This window comes from Callorhinus ursinus, unplaced genomic scaffold (assembly GCF_003265705.2).
Source record: "Callorhinus ursinus isolate GAN/ISIS: 27379988/994484 unplaced genomic scaffold, GSC_fseal_2.0 scaffold51, whole genome shotgun sequence".
Taxonomy (NCBI): Eukaryota; Metazoa; Chordata; class Mammalia; order Carnivora; family Otariidae; genus Callorhinus; species Callorhinus ursinus.
The window spans coordinates 8,964,503-8,982,404 of NW_027397113.1; the positions used below are offsets into that span (position 1 = coordinate 8,964,503).

Genomic DNA, 17,902 nt, shown 5'->3' on the forward strand with positions numbered 1-17,902 from the left:
GGTGTGTGTACTGGAGAACAGGAATGGGAAAACAGCCCAGCGGCACAGACCCTGCCCTTGGGTCTTAGGTGGTAGGGGATGGGTCATGATCATTTTCAATCGGGGCTGAGGCTTTGTGCCTGGGGCATTAGTGGGCCCACTGGTTCACACACCTGCAAAAAGGTCCCTCAGCAGAAGCAGGAGCTCTTGCTTCAATGTGGTTTTTTATTCGCTTCCTTTTCTACACTCACTCAACGTCAGAAGGCCTTCCACAAAGAGCCTTAAAACTGAATTAGCATGGCCAGTTCAAGGCCATGTTGCCACCCAAGGAAAATGCCTATCGTGGAGGCCCGGAGGTGGCTAGGGGCAGAGTGGGGTGGCCCCTGAATTTCACCTCCCTGAAGAGGGGAAAGGCAGGGCCAAAGTGGTACACGACCCACTCAGCCTGCCGTTCCTGTAGGAATTCTGGAGGCTGGTAGAGGTTCCCTGCTGAACGCAGGACAGGCCCTGGGGGCCAGCGGTGAGGGAGGGTAACAGCTGGAAGACAGGACGAAGCGACAGTGGTCATCTCTGCACAGTGGTGAGAGAGGCACCGAGGCCCAGGAGGCCCTCACACGCCCTGGCCCTGCAAGGCCTCCAGGATGGCGCGGAGGACGGCTGCAGCTGCCACTGCCCCAGGGTCCGGCTGGTCCAGCCGCGCAGAGCTGATGTAACTGGCTCTTCCGGCTCCAGCTTCCATGTTCTTGGTGGCCTCGGCTGCAGCTTCTGCGCTCTGAGTGGTGGGAGCATGGGAGCAGGTTCAAGGACAAGCCAGCAGGCCTCCTTCCTCCCATGGACACCCTACACCCTCCTGTCTCAGCCCTACCAGCACCCTAAGTACTGTCACCAGGGTGGAGAGATCACCTCTCGCCTACCTCTGGCAGGGCAAGAGGCTACCATCTACTGAGGGCTTGCTATGCCCTCGACGCCCTGAGGCTCCACATACCTCAAGCCTCACGGCAATCCTCTGAGACGGGTAATGCTCTCCATGTTTGGGGGAGGAAACGGGTACAGGCAAGATACTAACTTGCTCACTCACCTGGACTGCTTTGGTCAAAACTTGGAACAGATTGGCCCCTGGGCTTTTCCAGGCTTGGAGCTCCTGTCCTGCTGCCCACAGGGAATCCAGCTGGCCAAGGTGAGGGAGAGGGCAGTAAGAACAGGCCCTGCCACTGAGGGTGGCCTTCAAGGCTTCTATACTGCCAAGAGGGAAGGGCTGGGCTGAATACACACCATGGTCCTGTCCCCTGGAGCAGCCTTCCCGTACCTGGCAGGGAAAAAGGATGAGTAAGACTCCCTGCCGGGACTCACCATGGGGGTGGGGACGGGGCCTGGCTGGGAGCAGGTGACACCATCCACTGCCCCCTGCCCCGTCTTGGTCTAAAGCATGGGGCTCTGCATGGCTCACTTCTGCATGGCCTCCAGGCCGGCATCCATGGCAGCACACCAGGCTGGCAGGTCAGTCTTGGCCTTGAGTGGCTGGGCCGCTGCAGTCAGGAACAGGCCGTAAAGCTGGGGAGGACCAGAACACTGAGCACATGGGGCTGGCCGGGGCCTTGGCCAGTCCGGGACTCCTCTGGGTCAGCCCTTTGGTCCCAGGGGCTGCTGGCACTCACCGCCCCAGATGAGCCTCCCATTTTCTCCAGGAGCAAGAGGGACAGTTTGGAGAGTAGCTGGGCAGGGCTGGCAGGGGGTGGGCCCTCCTTCAGCCACCCCTGGATGGCTGCAGGCAGAGAAAAATGAACTCAAGAGACCCTCCCTCCTTTCTTCTTGGGCCCCAACCAAGCAACCCAGGCCTCACTGCCGAGCAGAAGGCATGGCCCCTGGCAGAGGCTGAGGGAACCAACCTAGGAGATTCCCAAAGCTCCCTTTCTACATCCTGGATGCAGTCTGGGGAGAGGTGGGAAACGGGGACTGGCAGGAACCTTGGCCGTCACCCAGAAGCTGGGGCCTGCCCCAGACACCCTCGACCTGACCTCCCACGCCTCGCTTCCCAGCTTCATCTCTCCTCCTCAGCCCCGCGACCGGCCACCCTCTATCTCTTCCCGATAGTCCCTGCTGACGGTGTGCCTCCCCCACCCGAACATAAGCCACGAGCCGCGAGGGACTCTGATCTGCTTTGCTCACTGCTGTATTCAGAGCAGCAAGATCAGTGCCAGGCCCGGGGTAGCCCTGATTCTTGACGGGATTATGCTGGATAATTAAGAGCTTTTCATTAGTCTCTGTTAAGCTGAGAAAAACAAGGACAATTGTAGGAGTTTCCCTTGAACCTCAAGTTATTATTCACTGTAAAACATTACATTTTGAGGCACCTGGCTGGCTCAATAGAACACGTGACTCTTGATTTTGGGGTACATACATACACACATACCTACGTAAATACATATTTAAAAAAAAGATTATATTTGGGGCACCTGTGCGGGTGCAGTTGGTTGAGCGTCCGACTTGGTTTCAGATCAGGTCATGATCTCAGGGTCGTGGGATGGGGCTCCGTGCCGGGCCCCACACTCGGTGTGGAGTCTGCCTGGGTTTCTCTCTCTCCCTCTGCCCCTTCCCCCCAACTCTCCCTCTCTCAAAATACAAAAATATTAAAAAGATTACATTTTATTTTGTAATAACCACCCCTCTACATTTGTAGTGTTAGGAGAGCCTTTTCTTAGGAAAAAAAAAGGGGCAAGGGGTGCCAGGTTCTGTGAATGATCTCTCTTGGCAAAATAAATGCTGGCCATTCCACGTGAACACTTGCCATGCTTTTGAAGTTGTTCCGGTTCACGAAATGCCAAAATCTCAGAACGCATGTTCTACACCAGCCCTCTCCTGACCCCAGAGGGACCCTGCACCCACCTCTGGCAGCGCGGCTGTGGGTGGTGCCACAGTCCCCGTCACCGGAAGCACGGTCCAGAGCATTCAGATGCTCCTCCAGGCCCAGAAGGGTGGTGCACACCCGTTCCAGCACGAGCATCACCCGTTTCGAGGTCAAACCTGGAGACGGAGGACAGTGGTGCGGAGGGCCACCCGGCCTTTCCACAACCCCCCCCGACCAGTGTGGAAGGTGTGGGTACCAGAGCTCCCGCCCACCCCGTACCCTTCAGAGCACAAGGCAAAGCCCTGGGCCACCTTTCCCAACCGCAGGGCTTGGTACCTCCTGCAACAGGGGAAACAGGGGCCTCCAGAGGCTCAGCAGGGGCGGCCCGGCTCCGCTTCCGCCCAGTCACAGAGACCTTGGCCACGTTAGGCCAGGCTGACGCGGTGGTTTCAGCATCTAGGGACAGCAGGATAACTCGTAAACATGGGTCAGCCAGTCAGGGATCAAGTGGGACCTGGACTCCCCACCTGGCTCCCATCATATCAACAAGCAAATACCAAATGCCTACTGTATACAAGGGAAGCATGGAGCGTCCCTGGGGAGGATCCTAATACCAGCTCCTCAAGTGAGAGCTGAAGGCTGGAGTGTCTCTACAGAGGGTGTCTCTACAGAGGTGATGGTCAGCCCTGATAGGGTGTTGTCTCCAAGTCCCCTGTGGCTCCTTCTGGCCACAAGGAGGCCTGGCTTGGATGACCCCAGCTTCCAGGTCTCACCGATCAGTTTCAGGAGAGGCTCATCCACCAGCAGAAGAGTGAGAGAGATGCCGGGCATCTCCAGGGCTGACATGAAGGTGCCCACCAGGGCACGGGCGATCTTCACCCCGCGGCCCTCTGCAATACCAAAGCATGGAAGTCCATGAGGGAAGGAGTGGAGGATGGGCACTTACCCTCAGAGCATCAGAGAAAGAAACAGGAAGACGAAAACAAGGACTTTGGAAGCTAGGACCCTGAGGTTAGGAGGGAGATGGCCAGATTCCCTCCCACCATCCCTCAAGGATGCCCCAAATTACCACATTCCCTGGAGGTGCCCCCTCTACAGGGAAGATGGGTAATTACAAGTCTCCTTTTCTGAGTTCTCACTGCTCACTGGGTGCCAGACCCTGTGCTAAGTGTGACACGTATGTTTAATCTCATGTAATCCTCACGACAACCCTAAAAAGCAGGAACTACTGGTGCCCCCTCTTCACAGACAAGGAGAGAGGCTCAAGGCACCCAGCAGTCGGCTGGTACAGTGACGGTTTGACTTGGGCCCGTCTGCCCCCACATCCCCTCCTCTGGGCCATCTCAAGACTCCATTGTGGCTGCTTTTCTTCTGTCCAGCTTCAAAGGGCTGCAGGGAAAGGAGCTCCAGGGCTTGGGGAAGTCCCCTTCTGGTGTGGGGCTCACCCAGAGTGCGGACAGCAGCATCGGCTATGATGCCCAGTTCCAGGAATGACAAGCCACCAAGGTTGTTGACCATCAGCACCACTGAGGAGCCTGGGGACAGACACAACACCAGTGTGAGACTCTCCAGGCCCCCCTGCCCAGAGTAGGACAGAAGGCTGGCAGACAGCATGACAGCCCCTCACCGGACTGCACAGGCACCCGGGACACGTTGGCGGAGGCCGTCATGTGGTCCAGCATGAGCGTCACAATCTCGTTGGCGCTTGCCATCTGTCAGAGCGAGAGCCACCATGAGCTGTGCTGGAAGGCCTTGGTCTTAGACTAGCCGGGGCCAGGGAGTTCACTTACCTTTACCCGGCGCACGCCAGCTTCCCCGTGGATCCCTGTGGACAGACTTGGTCACTGCTGACCCACTCAGGGCCTGGGGACTCACTCATCATGTTTTTCTCAAGGATTTACGAAGTGCTCAGTACTAGCTAGGCACTGTGGATGTGAGGAGTGTGGGGCATGATGGACAGAATGATGAAAAATACAGAGTCTCCACTCTCTGGGAGCTTATGGCTGGGTGGTGGAGACAACCAGAGGCTTAACCGCTTAACTTTTAACTAGTTAAGTAGCTTCAACTAGAGGCAATCACAGCCAAGGCCACCTGAGGCCTCTGCCCATCACTTTGGAAGCATGCGGGGAGGAAGAAGAGAGCTGGGTAGCCTCTGAACTGCCTCTGGAGGAAGGGCTGCATTTTGGCAGGGGCCCAGGGGCCCAGGAAGGGTGTGAGCAAAGGCAAGGAGGTCGGTGGGGCACAGAGCCCCTGTGGCCAGAGCCCTGGGTACGGATGGCAAAGCAGGTAAAGAGATCAGACAGGCTGGGCCAGAAGGGCCTCAAGTGCCCACTTAAAAATACTAACATTGGGGCGCCTGGCTGGCTCAGTCAGAAGAACGTGTGACTCTTAATCTCAAAGGGTGTGAGTTTGAGCCCCATATTGGGTATACAGATTACTTAAATACATAAACTAAAAAAAAAACACAACAAAACAGAAAGCCTAGAAAAAATACTAAGACCACTTTGGCACCAGCTCCCAGGGCATAAGATGCGGGCAAAACCCAGGGCGCGGGCGGGGCCGGGACAGGGGGTGGCCCCAAACTTACCCAGGCCCAGCTCTACCTCATCCGGCGAGAGCTCAAAGGTGGGTCTGGAGCCAGGGATGCTGCAGGAGGACAAGCTCACTCCCAGGGTCCCTACGGGAAGTGAGGTGTGGAAAGGGTGACTGTTTTGTTCTTGGTGTCAGGCTTTGGGGGCCCTGGCCACCGCAGCCTCTTCGCTGAGCCAGGATGCCACATTCATCACCTCAGTGGTGAAGGAGAAACCCAGTCTGGGGACCCTAGGCTACCAGTCCCTAGGAACTCCCCCACGGAGACCTTCCCTCAACCCCTGGGGAATCACCTGGAAAGTCCTATGCAGCCACAGGGAACCTGCGCCTAGTCAGTCCCAAGGTCAGCCTCAACCTCCCACCTTCCCCTTCCAAATCCCTGGGCCAGCACTCACCCATGGCCTTGGCAACCGCGCTCACCCGATTTGTGATTTCCTCCAGCCCCACACCTGCCTCAGCCAGGGCACCTGCCACCTGCACCCACAGATAAGGGGAAGGAGTCAGCGTACGGCTTGCGGGGAGGGTACAGGCTGGGCCTGAGTTTCTAGGTGGGAAGAAGGCATCTCGGTGCTGCCACTTTAGCCTGGCCCACCATATTTAGGGCAGAACAGCGCACCCTCTGTGTTCAAAGGCACTTGCCTGGAATCTTCAAGAACCCCAATCTGTGGGAGCCAGAAGGGACTTTACCAGTGGAGAAATGGGCCCAAAGAAGGGAGGTGACTGGTCCAATGTCACCTAGCTAGTTGGGGGCCAGTTTCCTGATTACTAGCCTAGAGCTGGTTCTCCATGGCGTATACACTCAGGCTGTCCTTCCCTGCTCACACACCCACCCACCCACCGTTTGCCAAGCATTCAGTGTGTGCGAAAAAGAAAAAAGGTGACTGAGTGACAGTCCCTACCTTGGAGGAACTCTGAATCTGGGGTGGCGCTGGGGAAACAGACACACACAAACTGAACGCTAAATGTGAGGTGGTCCATCACAACAGCATGCCATGGGAGCACCGAGGAGGGAAGCCTCCGCACAGGAGGGACTTCGGCGGCGGGCCCTTACAGAATCGTAGGAGATAGCCAGGCCCAAGCGGGGCTGGACAAGAAAAGAATTTTCAGAGCCTTAGATGAAGCATCAGCAAAGCCCCAGAAGGAAGCTGCAGCCTAGGCATGCAGTGAACCGGCGTTAATGGAGCCTAAGAGACACGACGGGAAACGAACTTAGAGAGTCGGGGAGGAGGGGCAAGAGGGTGGTGGGCGCCTGACCAAGGAGCCTAGACTGACTCTTGCAACCCTAGAAAGCTTTCAGCAGGTGAACAACCTGGTCAGATATGCATTTTTGAAAGGTACCCCTGGGGTAGCGTGGGGAACATACTGGAGGGGGAGGCAGGAAGTAGGCAGGGAGCCCCCGTGAGGAGCAGGGGCAGCTGGGTGGGCATGAGCACATGGGCACGGAACCGAGGCTGGGGCAGGAAGGGCAGGGCTCCGAGAGGCACCCGTATTGTAGGGGCAATTCAGGAGTCAGAACACGAGGGCAGGGCAACTGGCTGGGTGTGGGGGAAGTAGAGGGAAGGGTCTGGGAAAACGCTTAGATTCTGGGCTTAGGGAGTTGAGGGGATGGTGGGCCTTCCTGGATCAGGGAGCCCTGGGGAAGGAGCAGCCTCCTGGGGCGGGGGGCATGGGCTGGCGAGAAAGGTCCAGGTCCCTGGTGCTGCCTGGAAAGAGAAGGCTGGGGGTGGGGGGTGCCCGCCAGCCAGTGTCCCGCGTGGGAAATCTCACCTTGTGTATGAGCACTGTGCCACAGAGTCCCCTCCTGCCCGCCTTCTTCAGGACGGTGAAAGCACTGTCGTCCCCAATGACCACCATCTCCACAGGGATGCCCTCAGCCCGGGCCTGCTCCCGGGCCAGGCCAAAGTTGAGGCGATCCCCAGTGTAGTTCTTCACGATGAGGAGGGTCCCCACTGCAGGAACAGCCAGCAGGGCCCCATCAGCGCTTGCCCTCCCCACAGCAGCCCCTCCCGCCTGCCAGGATTACCTGTGCCCGCCTGGGCCACTGCCCTGATGGCTGCCAGGATGCTGCCCACCGCCGGGGAGGTGAACACGGCTCCTGCGATGACCCCCGTCAGCATCCCCTTCCCTATGAAACCTGGAGACGGAGCAGATACTGGCTGGGGACCCGTGTCTGCAGTCCCCGGGGCCTTCCCACGCTGATGGCCTTCATGGTTTGGTGAGCCCCATGGTAGGCTTGGTGCTGAAAGAGCACCTGGGTCGCCCTCCACAGACCTTTCCTCAGGAGCGGTCTCCGTGGAGAGGCCTTCCCTGACCTCCCAACGGAGGCAGTCATCACCCCATCCCCAGCGACTCCCTGTTCCTTTGCCCCACTCTCTTGTCTTTCCTACTTCACTTAAGGCGCTCTGGAACACTCTCTTTCACTTATGCGTTTACCTGGTTACGGTCTCCCCAAAGCAGAACAGGAGCTCTGTGAGGGCAGGCACCTTGTCTTTCTGGTTCACCGTTATATCCCTTGTGCCCCAAACGGTGCCAGATGACGACAGGTGCTCACGAAGGGCGCTTAGTGGATGGATGGATTTGCCGAGGGAGACAGGAAAGGAACAGAGGATACAAAGCCTGGTCCCCCATCCCCCAGGAGTTCTCGAGGAGAGCTCACATGCCATGCCTGGCACTGAGCAGGAAACAATCCAGGGCTATCTGTGATGTATGTGAAAATGCGGGGCAGGAATTCAGAAGAGAGATCCTACTCTAGGTTAGAAAAGTCAGGAAGGCCTCATGGAGGAGGGGAAGGGCTCGGGGGCCTGGAAAGCCAGGATTCACAAAATCACTGACTCTCAGAGCTGGAAGGGCCCGAGAGATCATTTGGCCCAACCTTGTGTTTTTAAAGATGGAGAGACTGAGGCCCAGAGGAAGACCATGACTGGCCCCAGATGACAGCCTGAGGGATTGAGACAGCGGGAACCAGGGCCTGACCTGGCCTCTGTCCTAAACCTCCTAGCAGCACCGAGGATCTCCCAGGAGCCCCCCTCCACTGTGCCCAGCACCTGCCCCCCTACCTCTGTCCCAGACTACTCACCGGCATGGGCAGGCTCATGGCCAGAGCCCCCACCCGACAGCAGTGCCACCTGGCCCTTGAGGCTGTCCAGGTCGGAACGGAGGGCCACGCGGTGGCCGTGCAGGAGCTGCAGGCTGGGGTTGCAGGCCACCAGACCAGCCAAGGCTTCATCGGCACAGCCTGCCACCGTGTTCACCAGCTTTTTGGAGGTCTGCAAGACAGGAGCCGGGAGGAAGTTCCAGGCGTGGCTGGCAGGGACACTCCCATTCTGCCCAGCCACACTGCTATGGTTGAGACCCCTTAGCCATAAGGACTCCAGGGACACTCCAGAGACACGGCAGTACCTTGAACTGGGCATGACTTTCTCAGGCGGAGGTTTCTGTGAGTTCTCTTAATTCGGGATTAATTGAGGGCAAAATTTATGAAGTGTTTTGAACTACGGTTTAAATTAATCTGCAAAAAGGGCTTCAATATAGACCAAAAAAGGGAACCAGAGTCCTGAGTCTAGACGAATTTAATAAAATTAGGGCCCAACAGCCTTCTTCTGTCAAAGGAGAAGAAGCCCCAGGTGAGGCTCCTGTGCCAAGAGAAGGTACCAGACAGGCCCCACACTCCTTGGCTATTCCAACTGGGCCTCTGGTGCCGGCCAAACATTTCCTGAGCCTCTCAGTGTGCCCAGTGCTGGTCCAGACAGAATGCTGGTCCTGCCCTTGATGGAAACAGAGGGATCATCTCCACATGCCGTGCGAAGTGCTACACAAGAGGAATGCGCTTGCACCGCCTCCTCAGTGGATCCTGGGAGTCTTCGGGAAGGAGAAGTAGGAGTTAGGGAAGTAAAGGGCGTGAGGGGCATGGGGGAAGGGAACAAGGACAAGTATATTCCAGGCAGAGGGAGAGTACACATCAGGGTCTGGGGGTGTGAAATCATTCGGTGGCTGGGCCAAGAAGCAAATTAGGATGACCTGAGCAACCAGTGACCACCAGGAAGAGGTGGGCAGGTCCTCACAAGCTGAAAGTGGAACCTGGCCGTGGGGAACCTCTGGTGGGAAGGTCTCAGGCAGCTGGCCTGAGGGTAGAGCTGAGCTGACATGGGGTGCAGGCAGAAGTAGACAGCGTGGGGGGTAGAGTGGCAAAGGTTTTGGGTTCTGCAGTCATGGTCATGAGCTCTTGGGCTCAAATCCCCTGTCTGCCTCTCACCAGCTGTGAGAACCCAGGGAGGACACCCTGTTGTTCTGACTTTTGTCCTACTCAGCAAATCGGGGACTTAATAGACTGCAGTATAATATACCTGTTGTAGTTTAAGAACTGAATAAAAGGCAGTTATTCCCCTTTTCAAGCAGTTTCTGAAAAGCTGGTGCTAGCTGAACGAGGTGTGCAGACTAGGCTGGAACTTCTGCCTCTGTCGTAGAGAGGAGCCTGGTGAGGACCCAGAGGGCAGGCTCCTAGCGCCACCTGGTGGCCCTGGGCAGCTGCAGCCGAGCCAGGTCCTGTCAAGGGGCCTTTCCCGGAGGCTTCTACCCCAAACCTGCAGGCACCTGGTTCCCTTGAGCAAATTCTGGCCTTTCCTGGGCCTGGCAGGAGCCAAAGCCAAGCCACCTGCTCTGGGCTAAGGAGAGCAGGCCAGGTCAGCAGGAAGGAAGCCGAATGAAAACTCTGTTATTACTGGCTCTGTTCCCAAGTAGTGACTGAGAGCCAGGCCCAGGGTCTAAGCGCTTTTTGAGCATGTTTCACTCAATATTCCCAATAACCCTATGGAGGAAAGATTAGCCTGGAGAGGAAACTGAGGCATAGTTTAGTGACTCTGCCCAAGGTCACACAGCCAGCAAGTACCAGGTTGGCCTGGCTCCAAAGACGGTTCCGTGTTAGCCTTATCGCGCTGCTTCCCCCAGGGCCTGGAGGAAGACTGAGACTGCTAGAGGCCTTGCCCTAGTAAGGGCACGGGCTTGTGGCTCTCAGAGCCTTCCGGGGACTGGGGTGTGCAAAGAAACTGTGAGCTGGCCTCGACGTGAAGCCCAGCCTCCAGCGCCACCACCCTCCGAGACTGTATCCGCCCCCCCCCCCCCCCCCCCCCCCCCCCGCCACCACCCCTGACAGTCCTGCCTGGGATTCACAACCACTTCTGAACCAGAGTCACAGGAGGGCTCGGGGACCAATGCCAAACCTGGTTCCCAGTGGCCCAAGAGGATGAAAAGGAAAGGAAGTTGGGCGCCTGGGTGGCTCAGTTGGTTAAGCGACTGCCTTCCACTCAGGTCATGATCCTGGAGTCCCGGGATCGAGTCCCGCATCGGGCTCCCTGCTCGGCAGTGAGTCTGCTTCTCCCTCTGACCCTCCCCCCTCTCATGCTTTCTCTCTCTCATTCTCTCTCTCAAATAAATAAATAAAATCTTTAAAAAAAAAAAAAAAAAGAAAAGGAAAGGAAGTTGGTCAGGCACCGAGTGAGGCCCCCAGGATTCTGGTCTGATTAACACCTCATAGCCACTTGGAGGCTGGGCCTTAATTGGCCTCACACTGCAGATGAGAAGGCAAAAAAAAAAAAAAAAGCTCAGAGAGATCAAGTCTCTTGTAAGAAGGTCTCTGGTTGGTGACAGGCTGAAATTTGAACCCAGGTCTGTCCAAGGCCTGCTTTGGTTCAGATCTAGTTCTAGAGCGGGCCTGGAATGATGCCGCCAGGGGCATGCTGAGCCTCCCACAGTGCAGATCCCACCTCTGGGACCAGCCCACACTTGTCCTAGGCTCAGGAACAGGCATCAGATCCCTCATGGCCCCTGGTACAGTGTCTGTTACAGAGTAGATAACTAATAATTGTTCTAATCTAAATGTATGACTGAGACCAGGGCCAGATGGGCCCTGCAGGGACTCAGGGGCTGCAGCCCCGGCCCTGGGACCAGCTGGGAAATGGAGGGAAGCAGGGACTCGGCCCTGAGAGGGACGATGACACTCTCTCTTAACTTCTCTGAACCTCAGGAGGCAGCAGCGTCTCTTCGTCAAGGTGTAAGGAACTCCAGCACGCCTAGGGCTGGCACCCCCACTGCTCCAAGACCACAGTGTCCTTCCTCTGCCCTGGCCCTCATGGGACTCACCATGGTGGGGAGGCTCTGAAGCACACTGAGTTCACACCTTCGCACTGAGGCGCTGGAGGACGGGCAATCCTGTGGGTGCTACGGGGGTCTAAGCACAGTGAAGGTGGCTGCAGCACCTGCAGAAAGAGGGGAACAGTATGGGCTGCTGGGGGCACTGGCAGCCTACTGGCACAATCACGCTTCCAGGGCCCTGGTAATGAGAGAGCTGCCCCAGACTTTGATCCAAGTCCAAACTCTAGTACGTGCACTGGGGATGGAGAAGAGCATGGGGACTGACCAAGGTTCACACCTGCACCTGGCTGCCAAAAGAGACAGATCGATCCATACTGGGCTGCCTTTATGCCCAGGAACAGCACCCCACCTCATCATCAAGGGGCAGTTACCCACAGAGTAACTGCATCTCTTACGTGGGCACCATGTGCAGTGAATTAGTTTACGAAGATCTTCACACACTTGGTCTTGGCACTGCACCAGGAAGGAGGCAGCCTGGTCTCTCACCCCATTTTACTTCTGGGAACCGGACTCAGAGAGCTCTAGTGCCTTGTCCAAGGTCATACTGGTAAGAGCCAGAACTCAAACCCACACGTAGTCTTTCTACAAAGTCTGTGTTCTTTCTAGCGGTCATTCAGTGCCCCCAAAGTCAGGCAGAGTCCTTGGTGTGGGAAACCACACAGGTAAACTACAATGACACTTCAGCTCCCTGCAGGTTCAGCCTTGTTCAGAGGTCTTTTGGGGCCATCCAGGGTCCTATGCTATGTGTCTGCTAGAGAAAGAATCCACACCAGGGTCCCCACCTAGCTCTGCCTGACTTACTTAGGGGATCTTAGGTAAACATTCCCTCAAACCTCAGCTTCCTCATCTGTAAAGCGGGGGTCGCCTTCTCTGTGGCATTCTGAAGGTACTCCAAGCCACGTGGTTTCCCCCTACTCCTTGCAAAGCCTCTGGTGTGGAGTGGCCTGGAAATGGCAGGGCTGACTGCTTTCCTGGGCCTTTAAGGGTCTCATCCAGGAAATTGTGATTTTGTGTTTGATGGTCAGAATTTGTACAGCAACAGGGGCACGAATGAGGCTGGGTAAGTGGCCCAGTGGGCCCTTCAAAGTCTGAAAAATAAAACATAGTTTATAACGGGAGAGGCGAGCCTCCTGGTGTCCTTCGAGGTGAGGCGGGGTGATCAATCATTCTAGGGTCAGGTGAGGGTACCGGCTCAGTTTGGATGCACTGGGGGTGCTAAGGAGAGGGAGGTTCGGACCTCCGTTCTAGTCTCGGAGGTGCACAAATTGCTGTCACCCCCCTCCCCCTCTAGACCTCCGCAGTATTTCCGGTTCCAAAACGGAGAACAGCCCCGAGAGCTCCCGGAGCAATGGAAGGGGGAGAGGACAGGGTCTGTGGATGGGCGGAGGGTCGGCTCCGAGAGCGGAGGGGGTGTCCGCGCACCTCCCCCACCCGCTCACGCCCGCACCAGGCACCTCCGTAGCCGCTGCCGCTTCACAACGACCCCCGACGGCGCGCCCTCATCCGGGTACTCCGGGCTCTGGCGGTAAGAGGAGGGGCGGGGCCTCTAGGGGGCGGGGCCTCCTTTGGTTGGCCGCCTAGGGCGCCGTGAGTCCTCCAAGAGGCCAGGTGAGGCCGTCCCGTGATGCCTCGCGCCCCGGCCGCTCTGGCCTGCAACGTGTCTCTGGGGCGGAGGCAGCGGCAGTGGAGTTCGCCGCGCGCGGGTGGGGGCCCCTGTCTCTTCGCCTGTGTCCATTTCCCTATCGTTGCGCTCGAGTGCCGACGGGCCGTCCCAGACCTCGACATGTCGTACAACTACGTGGTAACGGCACAGAAGCCCACCGCCGTGAACGGCTGCGTGACCGGTGAGGCTGCCAGGGCAGGAGACCCCGCGAGGGAGGGAGCTGGGGGGAACCGAGGCCTAGGGAGGCCCGCGGCCCCTGGGGCTGCCGGGCGGGACCGAGTCCCGGGAATGGGAGTTGCTGGCGGCCGACGGAGCTTCCCCCAGCCCAAGACTTTAAAAAGAGACTGTCTTCAGCACGCGCCTTTTGGGGAGCAAAAGCTACGCTCGAGGGTCCCCTTTCGTCCTGGGAGGTCACTTGGCCTCGGGGACAGGGACGGCCCACTGGGACAGAGAGCGAAGTGTGAGTTGATTGTGCGGTGGTGCTTGGGCCCCCAGATTGGCCTCGTGTGGTTAGGGGAAGGGGCCGTGGTGATGGCGACTTGGAGGGTCAGAATTTTCTTGGGGGAGAGCCTGGGAGGTGCAGGAGGTGGAGGGATGTGAGGAATGTATGCACTCACCCGAAGGAGAGGAGTTCTCTTTGCCCTGGGCTGTTGTTTACTGGAGGGAGCTGCTGGAGAAGAGGGTTTGGGTGGCCCAGCCCAGTTCTGGGTTTGCCTTGTTGACTGCAAGGATTACAAAGGACGCAGATGTCCAGAACCCGGGAATAATCATCTTGATCCACGTTCTCAGCAGAACATGAAGACCTCAAATTTGTATGTTTCTGTAAATACTGATCATGATTTCAAAACAAAACCCTGTTGTTTGTAGAGTGGGAAGCTCTGACGGAGTGTGGACCAGGGTATTGGTAGACTGCGGGGAAGGCAAGAGATGTGGACAAAGCAGTGTTTTCATATAAAGCTCTGAGAATTTGCATTTGTTCTGCTCTGTTTGGTCAAGATTTTGTGAAAATTTAGATAAGGACTGAAGGGAGATGTACACTGTTTCCAGCATCCCTTAATTAGATAAGTCTGCCACTGCAGTAGGAAAAGTCAAATTTGAGGGCACAGAGCCATCTGAAAGGTTTTTCACAGTCATTGTCAGTTGAAGGACATGCTGCTCTTAGGCCCAGTCCACTTTTCTTAGTCTGATTAGGGAAGTAGCTTTCTTGAATGTATGAAGTGAGACTCTCTGAGGTGCTGGATTTGGCGAGAAGGAAGTGAATGGAGGGAGCCAGAGAAATATGTGAAGTAAGTGAGAATTCTGGAGGCATTTAAGTAGAAGTGATAGGATTATTTAGGTACTGCTCTGGCTTCAAAAGTTAGAGGATCTGTTCCTTTCAGGACACTTTACTTCAGCTGAAGACTTGAACCTGTTGATTGCCAAAAACACGAGATTAGAGATCTATGTGGTCACTGCTGAGGGGCTTCGGCCCGTCAAAGAGGTGGGCATGTATGGGAAGATTGCAGTCATGGAGCTTTTCAGGCCCAAGGTAAGTGCTCTGGGTTGGGCCCAGCAACGAGAACTTAGATGGTTTTACATTGTTGTACACTTTTGCTTGGGGTGGGTGGAATGAGGTTTAGGAGAGAGAATTTTCTCTTTCTTTTGAATGGCGGGTTTCAATTAATATATATATATTTTTAAGATTTCATTTATTTATTTGTCAGAGATAGAGAGGGAACGCACAAGCAGAGGGAGAAGCAGGCTCCCCGCTGAGCAGGGAGCCCAATGTGGGGCTCCATCCCAGGACCCTGGGATCATGACCTGAGTTGAAGGCAGATGCTTAACCGACTAAGCCACTGAGGCTTCCCTCAATTTATATTCTCAAACCAGCTTCCTAGAGGTAGAAGAGAGTCACTAGGAAAAAACTGATCAAGTTGACTTCTTTAGAAGGGGAAATTAAAGCAGTTTGAAATGTGGGTCACCATAGTGATTCAGAGTAGGCTCTAGGTTAGGGCAGTCCTGGCTTTATTCCTTCTTAATTTTAACTTTGGGTATCACCTAACTTTTCAGAGCCTTATTTGCCTGTCTGCAAAATGGGGATCGCAGTATAAAATCTCTGGGTTATTATGAAGATGAAATGTTTAATAACATAGGAGCTATTACATAGCAAACATTTGGTGTTATGTTAACAGTTATCACAGTATTATCATTATTGTAACTCAGATGTTTTCACCCATATTGTTTCATTATATTTTAATTGAATCTGACAAGAATGCAGTGGATTCAAAATTTTAATTGTAACCCTTTGAACAAAATATTCACTCTTTGGGGGACTCTGTTAATAAGTAGGTAAGACTTTGTAGATCCATTTTAGCTTCCATTGTTAATTGTGTTTTCTTCTCTCTTCAAATATTTGGGAGAGGATTAGAGGAGGCATTACATTCATGTTTCAGAATTTGAATGGAATGAGTGAGATTAGCTTGAGATGGAAATAGACAAGACATTATTGTAGGTAGGGCAAAGACATGTACAATCATCAAAGTGCAGACTAGATGTTTACCAGCTTCAGTTCTGGCCTTTTGCACACACCCTTAGGGTGTATGCATCTGATGTGTGTTACCTACTCACTATGGATTTTTCTCTTCAAGGAGAAGAGAAAGTTCTTAAAGAATTTAGCATCCTTAAAGAAAAATGCTTAGAGGCTGGATAGGTATTCTTGTTTCAAAAAGAACTTCTTTTGATGGTATTATGTTGGTTTCCAGGGCGAGAGCAAGGACCTACTGTTTATCCTGACAGCTAAATACAATGCCTGCATCCTGGAGTATAAGCAGAGTGGCGAGAGCATTGATATCATAACGCGAGCCCATGGCAATGTCCAGGTGAGGTGGCTGCTTCAGGCTGATGAGAGTTTTTTGGATAGAGCTGTCATGACTCGATAAAGAAAATTGAACCGCTGGGGGCTCTCTCTGTGATCAGAGCAACAGGGAGAAAACACTAAGGGTTTAAGCTTTCATGAAGAAAGGAAGAGTCCAAGGGACAGGGTACTAATTCATTGAGAATCAGCGTTTTACAAGAAGATATGCACTGTATTTGGGCTCCCTGGCATGTCAGTTGGATGCCACTAGCTTTATTACCACCCCTAAAATCATCTTGGGGAAGAGGTGCCCGATGTCCTCTGTTACTCTGAGTGTTGAGATGCTTCCCTAACCCCAGTTTTACTTCCCAGGACCGTATTGGCCGCCCCTCGGAGACGGGCATTATTGGCATCATCGACCCTGAATGCCGGATGATTGGCCTGCGACTCTATGATGGCCTTTTTAAGGTTATTCCGCTAGATCGGGACAATAAAGAGCTCAAGGCCTTTAACATCCGCCTCGAGGAGCTGCATGTCATCGACGTCAAGTTCCTGTATGGTTGCCAAGCACCTACCATCTGCTTTGTCTACCAGGTACTGGTAGAGAGAGAGGAGTGGAGAGGGAAAAACTATGTGGTTTCACATTGTGGGAGTTGATTTTCACTAATTGGACTGTCTGGATTTGGTAGTAGAGTAGGCAGAGAGTTTAACGTATTTGTCCTGAAACGCTTTGAACGGCATAATTAATATGGGTCAGATTGCGGATGCGTCTCCAGTGCAGTAGTATTTAATGAGGCAGGAAGCTCTCTGGCGCTGGTAGCAGGTTTTAATCCTGAGATTACATTCTTGTGGACCTTGGAGATTTTATAGGGTGACCCAGTTTATACTTTGTCTGAGTCTCTTAACGGCATGCTGGGGGATTATTAAAACTTAGCTGTAGAGAAATGATCTAGAAATTGCCCTTATAAGCAAAGAAAAAGACATCTTGGTGACGTTTACTTATGTCTTCTAAGAAGGGGTTTGCATTTTGTCCAGCACTCACTTTCTGGTGACTTGTTGGCTGTTGACTTCTATTTTAGTCTGTGCCTAAAAAACTTTAGCAGAGCTGATCCAGGGCAGCTGTTCTCTGAGCCAGATTTGTTAAGTGGGGGGCGGGGTGGCAGAGCATCAGACTAACTTGCTGTATCTTGGTAAAACCTCAGCCTTTTAACAAGAAGCCATACAGCATGCGGTCATTTCAATCGCATATGGTTGAATAAACAGTGGAAGGAAACAGTCTGAGTCCCAAGTGCTGTGTGTGGGCACGTTTGATAGCCGTGCTAAGTATTGGGAACACTGATGTATTTTTGTATATTCCTTAGCGTCACCGTAAGTGCTAGAGTTCAGAGGCTTGTTGGGATGAAGTTCAATTGAATAAGGTTGAAACTACTTCAGGGGATTTTGTTTGATCTTGTTCTCTGTGCTTTACGGATCATAGCTGAAATAAAAACTTAGAATTTCTTTCCCTTCTTTAGTTTTGTAAATACCAGGTCATTAAAACACTGATGTTGGTTATTCAAGGCTGACTCTGTTCCTAGCCTCAGGGCTGCCCATTGTGACCCATCTTCATTCCTGTGCGTGCGCGCGTCTCTCTCTCTCTCTCTCTCTCTCTCTCTCTCTCTCTCTCTCTCTCAGGGGCCCAAATCAAACCCCCAGCATGACCTTTTTGTGAAGTTCAGTCTTACCCCTGGTCATTGTTGGAAAGATCTTTCATCAACTAAAAATGACTGTCTCCTGTTTTGTGCCCAAAATTCAGATATTGGTGTAAATATTCAGGGAGTTACTATGTAAACTGTGTAGTCATTAT

The 17,902-nt window shown here is 54.2% G+C and overlaps 2 protein-coding genes across 7 annotated transcripts in view; one reads left to right on the forward strand and one right to left on the reverse strand.

Annotated features, from left to right (window-relative positions):
* Positions 1-184: 184 nt before the first annotated feature.
* On the reverse strand, positions 185-13,110 carry TKFC (triokinase and FMN cyclase). 6 transcript variants are annotated; one of them, XM_073883662.1, is made up of 19 exons: positions 13,015-13,085; positions 12,394-12,648; positions 11,549-11,664; positions 8,490-8,679; positions 7,437-7,547; positions 7,181-7,362; positions 5,809-5,887; positions 5,412-5,501; positions 4,615-4,649; positions 4,452-4,536; positions 4,270-4,359; positions 3,598-3,714; positions 3,161-3,280; positions 2,863-3,000; positions 1,635-1,741; positions 1,427-1,530; positions 1,252-1,285; positions 1,058-1,147; positions 185-751 (listed from the first exon to the last, which is right to left on the reverse strand). In XM_073883662.1, the coding sequence occupies exons 3-19, from the start codon at positions 11,549-11,551 to the stop codon at positions 590-592; spliced, it is 1,737 nt and encodes a 578-aa protein (XP_073739763.1). In that variant the 5' UTR covers positions 11,552-11,664; positions 12,394-12,648; positions 13,015-13,085; the 3' UTR covers positions 185-589. The 6 variants fall into 6 exon arrangements, with proteins under 6 accessions (XP_073739763.1, XP_025734726.1, XP_025734727.1 ...); XM_025878941.2 differs by lacking the exon at positions 12,394-12,648 and having other exon boundaries at positions 13,015-13,110; XM_025878942.2 differs by lacking the exon at positions 12,394-12,648 and having other exon boundaries at positions 13,008-13,080.
* A 59-nt stretch (positions 13,111-13,169) lies between these two features.
* DDB1 (damage specific DNA binding protein 1) overlaps positions 13,170-17,902 on the forward strand; it is a 30,154-nt gene continuing 25,421 nt past the window's right edge. Inside the window, exons 1-4 of the mRNA XM_025878940.2 lie at positions 13,170-13,404; positions 14,603-14,751; positions 15,965-16,081; positions 16,429-16,650. Coding sequence (XP_025734725.2) covers positions 13,185-13,404; positions 14,603-14,751; positions 15,965-16,081; positions 16,429-16,650 — 708 coding nt within the window. The 5' untranslated portion in view covers positions 13,170-13,184. The remainder of the gene's footprint in view (positions 13,405-14,602; positions 14,752-15,964; positions 16,082-16,428; positions 16,651-17,902) is intronic.